Source organism: Panulirus ornatus, chromosome 68, assembly GCF_036320965.1.
Source record: "Panulirus ornatus isolate Po-2019 chromosome 68, ASM3632096v1, whole genome shotgun sequence".
Taxonomy (NCBI): Eukaryota; Metazoa; Arthropoda; class Malacostraca; order Decapoda; family Palinuridae; genus Panulirus; species Panulirus ornatus.
This window is the reverse complement of record NC_092291.1, coordinates 15180855-15187826: the sequence shown is the minus strand read 5'-3', so window position 1 is coordinate 15187826 and position 6972 is coordinate 15180855. Positions and strand designations below refer to the sequence as shown.

The 6972-nt window shown below is 44.6% G+C and overlaps 1 protein-coding gene across 1 annotated transcript in view; it reads right to left on the bottom strand.

The window, feature by feature from the left end:
- The window catches only part of LOC139747350 (protocadherin Fat 3-like), a 269421-nt gene that overhangs the window by 504 nt on the left and 261945 nt on the right, over nucleotides 1–6972 (bottom strand). Inside the window, exon 4 of the mRNA XM_071659558.1 lies at nucleotides 2579–2738. Coding sequence (XP_071515659.1) covers nucleotides 2579–2738 — 160 coding nt within the window. The remainder of the gene's footprint in view (nucleotides 1–2578; nucleotides 2739–6972) is intronic.

Sequence of the window (6972 nt, the reverse complement as noted above, 5' to 3'; positions counted from 1 at the left end):
GAACCGAGGGCACTTATACACTTACGTCTCATCTGATCCATCTTCTTTAGCTCGATGTAATTCTTGTCTTACCACAATTGCCCAGTGTAAACTCAGATTTGGACAGTATTTGCAAATGGAGCATTCGCACCCCAGCTACGTTTAATGCCCCAGAATTCCAGGGTCTTCTTATTTCCTTCTCTAAACTTCTCTCCTCAATCTAACTCTCCTGGCTCCTTTAAAATGCTCTGTAGCTCCACCACACTGCGCATTAAACATACTTTTGTTATCACTGTGACGATTGATCATCTTTTCAAATCCTGCGTTACAAAAGTAGCTAAGTCTGCCCCTTAAGAAACTGGGAGTTTTGTTCAGTTGCCTAAGATTCATAACCTCCGAACACTTGCTCAGATATCATAAAACGTTCTGATTCTATCTTGCATTGAGCTTTACTCTCTAATGTCTAGGGAGATTCTAGCTCTAGATGATCGAATCCTGAGCAGACTGACTTATCACCTATTCTACTCTGATCTCACACGACCTAATTTCTCTTCGCCACAAAGTTGCTTCCCTTTCCTCCCTCATTTCTTCTCCCGAGAACTATTTGTTTGTGTTTTCCTGCCATTAACTAAAGCAAGTGATGCTCGTTAAGTCATTGCGGCATATGATTATTGTGTGGCCGATGGTAACTCAAGGGTGAGATGTTGCGATGTCTGCTTCTTTCGTTCCACCGCTAAGCTTTGGAACTCTGCCATCCAATGTGTTTTCATAAGGCTGTGGCAGCCCCATTTTATGAAAGAGTGGAACTTCCTCCTCCTCCAAAACAATTAGATTATTTTGCTTCTTCGCTTATTACTTTATATATATATATATATATATATATATATATATATATATATATATATATATATATATATATATATATATATATATATATATAGCCATTTTTCTTTATCTTTTATTTAAGATCAGGTCTTGGAGAGGTCTTTTGTCGGTGCCGTGGGTTGCTTAAATCTATGATTCTATGTATCTCTCTATCTATCTATCTGTCTATCTATCTATCAAATAATAAAGAGGGACTCTTGCTATGATACCAAAGCAAGACAGTGTCACCCTTAAGAACGACACAACGATCCATGAGAATAACGGTGTGGCCTTCGACCTGACCCCTTAAGAATCTTTTGATATCGAAAGGTCTCGTCACAGATGAGACTCTCCCATCATGGCCTTAGAGAAAATATACGAAAGACTCTAAATGACACGAATAATCAAGAACCATTGTGCGTCTGACAACTACCCTACGTAAACTCGGGTGACGTTACATAGGCATTTTTGAAAATAGATTGTCGATCATATAAGCTGCAGGGAAAGGTAACCTAACCTCTCGATAGTATTGCTCTAGGTTGAGGTAGTGGTGTGTGGTGCGAGCAGCGTTCGCATCTGTGGGGTGGTGTAGGTGGGTCTGGAGCGAGAGTGGGGGTATACATAGGGTGAGTGGATGGCTGGGGTGTGTGGGAATTACGGGGAAAAACGGATTTAGCTCCAGGGCCGAGAAGGGTGCGTTAATGTTGAGTTGTGTGGAGGGAATGGTGGCTTGTTTTTCTGGGAATGTTTGCTCGCGGGTGTATTTATTATTTTGTGAGTTATGTAGAGGCGTATTTTCCATTCCGTTGCCTCCTGGTGGGAAGTATTTAACTGAACGTCCAATGGAGGCCTTGAGTGTTGAAATTAAGGCACCACCCTAAGGGGGAAATAGACTCCAGGGCTGTTTACCGAAACCTTATTGTAAGGTATCGAGGGCGGGTGAGTGAATTCAACAGACACCGTCCATTTTAAGTCCCCCTTTTGGCGTCGATGTGCCGCGTGATCTGGTCTGGGAGGACTGAAGTGCTGCGCCTGCAGGAATGGAGAGAGAGAGAGAGAGAGAGAGAGAGAGAGAGAGAGAGAGAGAGAGAGAGAGAGAGAGAGAGAAGAACAGAGGATTTAAGTGGATGGGAAATGAATAATAAGAGTTGAAATAACTGATACACTTAAGACCTTGACGGAGAAAAATAAAAAGCTGGATTTAATCAACATTGTTTTCGTAACTGGAAAGAAAGACAGCCATCAATGTAGAGATAAGAGTCTGATTTGAGAGTCTTTCATTATGCAGAAAGACCTTGATTTGAATATCCAAGATGGCGTCCAGCTGAACCTTAACTCCACACACACAGGATCAGACCACCTATTCTAAGGGATCAAGACGAAGTAGCTTTCGATACACTTGAGCTTATCTACAGATAGTTACACCTAATATCTCGAGAGAGTACAGAGTTCTGGCTCTGTTTTCAGTTATCTTCACCTGTTTTTTTGACATATCCAATGATCTTGCTTTACCTTTAGTGGGGAAGAAAAAAAAGTCTATCCTAGTATCTTTGATACTTACTGTCTTTACCTCACTTGCTATCCTCCCTCACTTTGTTGTCCTTGCCTCACTTGTTTTCCCCTCCTTATCTCGCTTCCTTGCCTCACCTTGCATCCTGACCTCAGCTGTTGTTGCCCTTGTCTCATCGGCCGGCCTTGCCTCACCTGTTGGCCTTGCCTCCTCCGTCACCCTTGCCTCACCCGCTGCCCTCGCATCACTTCCTGCCGTCCTTGCCTCACCTGTTGCTGTTCCTCGTAGTCCAGGGGGACGACCAGCGAGAGACGCCCTGTGGCTGGGTCCAGGGAGAAGGCGCCACCCTCGTTTCCCTCACTGATCCTGAACTCCACAGGCGCCGCTGAGGGAGAGAGTATCCAGGGTGAGAAGGGAGATTAAGGGGTGAGGCTGTAGGGTGAGAAGTGAGATGTTTAAGGTAAGCAGGGAGCTTGTTAGGTGAGAGGAGAAGGCTGTAGGATGAGATGGAGAAAATGACTGGGGTGAGAAGGGAGCTTATAAGGTGGAGGGAGAGGTTCGAAGGTGAAGAGAGAGAGGCTACAGGATGAAGTGAGGTGAGCAGGGAGCTTATAGGGATACGAAGAAGAACTCTAGGATGAAGGGAGAGGTTTTAAAGTGAGAGGAGAGGTTTTAGGGTGAGGAGAGAAACGGCAGGGTGAAGAAACAGATTCTACGGTTGGGAAAAAGCTTACAGGATGTGTGTGTCTATGTGTGTGTGTGTGTATGTGTGTGTGTGTGTGTGTGTGTGTGTGTGTGTGTGTTTATGATACAGGAGAAACCTGGTAATGCTTGAGAACAGTCTGGCCACTTGTTAGAAAACTGTACATGAAAACAATATCAAACTTAACATGGACCGAGTTTACATCAAGTTCTCTAAAACTGACGTTCTCTTTCCCTCTGACAGGTTGTTCTCAGTCGTCTGCAGCGTTCTCTATATTTTTTCTCCCTCCCCTCCCACGTAAATTTTGTACGTATCTACCCGGGAATTGTGTCCCATGGTCCAAATCATCCAATCAATGCAAAATTGCGTATAGGGTCAATTTATCGATGTTTGCCCAAATCACGTTCACTTGTTGGCTTGTCTCGCGCTGCTCGGACTACGGTTTCCCCGCTTCCGCTTCGACAAATAGCGCCATTCCTGTACATAGAACTAACATTTTCTCTCTTTTTTTTCCCCCTTTTAGAAGAGTAATTCATATCTAGCCATTAAATGCAGGCCGGTGAAATCTATCGGTTGCCTCGCCAAAGGATATCTATCGATGATGCTTGGTGGAGTGTTTGTATACTGAATTGGTCGATGTTTTGTCAAGTTCTTCATGATTTTTTTTCTTCTCTTTAATTCCTTTTTCATGCCCAATGGAAACATCGGTGCTTTATGAATGGTTGGAAAAAAATAATTTGTATGGACTGATCGAGTCAACAGTGGTTATGGTATGGGCCCGAGCTTGGAAGTATGAGGTTGTACAGTTTACCATACCCATCGTCGTGCTCAGGGGTCTAACAGTGGGTGGTCAAAGGTCGTTCCGTCGTGCTCAAGGGTCGTTCCGTCGTGCTCAAGGGTCGTTCCGTCGTGCTCAAATGTCGTAAAGTCGTGGTGAAGGATCGTACCGTCGTTTCTCGAGGATCGTACCGTCATGGTCAAGGATCCTACAATTTTGTGGTCAAGGATCGTACCATCGTGGTCAAGGATCGTACTATCGTGGTCAAGGATCGTACCATCCCTAACACACACACACACATACACACACACACACACACACACATGCAGCGAGACAAACAAAGGCAGTTGCTTTTGCAGCGAAAGAGCCGAAGGTAAGGCATCTCGAGGCAAACTTTTAGTGTTTTGTGTGTGTGTGTGTGTGTGTGTAAGAGAGAGAGAGAGAGAGAGAGAGAGAGAGAGAGAGAGAGAGAGAGAGAGAGAGAGAGAGAGAGAGAGAGAGAGAGAGAGAGAGCTGAGGTGCTAATAACCACAGTTCTCACCACATCTACAGCTTGGAGAACTTCTTGGGCGCATGGTCTGAGTCGGCAGGAGGATCCGAACTAATATATTCTGGAGTTTAGTGGTCAGAAAACTTCTCTCATGAGGGAAGTGAATGTCGAAAGCTTTTAAGGAAGATTTTCGTTATTGCCATTCTCTATGCGCAGAAGGCGTTAGACGCTATAGCTTTTCATGGAATAATGCATAAAGAAATGTACATTTTAGAGTAATTCTTGATAACTAAGTTACTGTTGTTCATAACGTATAAAGATAACTTTTTATTTTGGATGCCAGGAAGTCATGAATTAATTTAGTTTCTAGGTCTTAAAGCCTTTGGTCTCATATATATATATATATATATATATATATATATATTATACAGTTGTAGGATCCCTTTTATGGGGTCTTGCAGCTTCGAGGCTGCACTCCATGCAGAGCAAGGTAAGGCGCGTTCCTTTGGGGATGGAAGGTCTTCAACGATGCCGTGTCCCTTTCCTAGCTTTTCCTGTGTAAAAAAAAAAGATCCTCTCCCTCCCAAGGAAATGCCTTTCACCGATACTGTAAACACATCAATCTCACCAAAGGATTTTTGTTTTTGTCTTTAAAAACGCACTTTTTCCTTCCTTCTCTTCGCTGCCGTAATGGCGTACTTAGAACGATGTGGTTGTCAGGCTAAATTGCTTAGTTTTGCGGAAATACGAGTGGGAGATGCACTCACTCTGCTTTGAAAACTCTTCTTAGGAGGTGTAAAGTTGGGGGGGAAACTTTTTGAAGGCGGCGTTCGTGATGTGCCACTCCCGAGTGGCTCTTGTCTCGGGGCCTCCTACCTGAGTAGTGTGAGGGCCTCATCTTCCCCCACACCTCACACAAGGAACGTCTCTGGACTGACTCGCTCCTTGTTATCCATCAGTAAGTAATGGCATCATTAGCGTTGGTGAAGCCTTAACTGAATGTTTCTCTCTTATTCCAACAGCTATTGTTAAGAAGTCAAGAGTCGGATCACAAGGAATGAGAGAGGATCTTAATGAAAAATAGAAAGATCAAAGATCATATAACAAGAAATGGAAAAAAAGGGGGAACAGGATTAATGCAGGTCTCTTCCTCCGAAAACGAATGACAAAAGAGGTCTCCCCTTGCCCCATATTTTGATGCTCTTCAGAGCAAACACACTGTACTCCCACCCCTGTGCCAGTTATGGCCTTAAACTCCCTTAAAGTTCATACCTTCTCGTCAGTCCTCTCCCTCAGGGCAGCTCCCACAGCAGGGCTGCAGTTAGCAGAGGGGCAGTGTTATGTACACTCTCCCCTGTCTGCACCCCAGGGCACGCACAGCACACAGCAGTTAGCACCGTCATTATGTACTCATTGTTACGGGTCTATTGTGTCTCTGACCTGTGTGTGTGTGGCGTGGAAGTGTCATGTATCACGTAAGTGGCTGATGCTTTATGTCATGTGTCGTATATCAAGCGCCATTGCTTAAGCAATCTTTATTCTGTTCTGTACACCAGTCTGTTAGTGTTGGTGAGGAGGCAGTGATGAGGGAAGCGATGGTGATGATGATAGTGTGGTGTTGGAGGGAGTGTTGGTGACGACGGTGGTGCGTGTAGGGGAAGGAGTAGTGGTGATGGTGGTGGTCGTAGGTGAGGGGTTGATGTTGTTGTGAGGACGCTACACACACTACTACTTGGTATGTGCGTGAGGTGGCCACAGCCTCCGGCTCTGATTACCAGAACTTGTTTTCCCTGAAGAAGTTAAATTGAGGTTATAAGTAATCTTCAAGTTTTCTAATTAGGTTCCATAAATCGTTAAGGGTGTAGACGCACTCCCCACATCTCTACTTTTTCTCGCCAAATTTTCCCTCTCATGCCTGAAATAATTGAGACTAATGTTAGTCTTCCATTACAGAGGAGGAAAGTGGTGGAAGAGGTTACATCTAAACATAGAAATGAATCTTTAACAGCTCGTTCACTTAGAATATCCTCACGTTCGTATTCTTCTCTGAATACAATCATGACACAAATGGCAGTGAGATATATCTCTTTGCAGAGACACCGAGAGTACATTCTGCTCCCTAATAGTGAAAGGCAAAATTCTGTCCGACGCCGGAGGAACTTGCAAGACTTTTTAATGTTTGATATTCACGTAAAAGGATTTTAATGGGAGCAGCACAAAAGGGATGAAAGATTAATGAGGGTCAGTTGGTCCAGTCGCAGCGAGGCTGAGAAAGAGAAAGGTGTACAATACACACACACACACACACACACACCCACACCCACGTAAACGCTTGTCAGGCAATCCTGTCTAGTTGGGGTCGTTTAACCCTGACATGAAAAGGCCAATTACTTTCACAAAGTACTAGCCATTCCCAACAACTCCCTTCCGTGGGCTACCCAATCAAATCCTTTTAAACTAACTGCAGCAGTTAACGCCGTGTAATTTCTCCCTGCGGGAATTCATCGAATTCGAAGCCTAAAACGCTGGCCGAGGCTTGAGCGCCCATCGAGAAGGTCTCGATCACAGGTCATGCCAGAGCGAGCAGATGGAACCCTCTCCTCTGTTGGCCCACTGGGCTGTGCTGGAGTGTTCATGTTCGCAAGGTA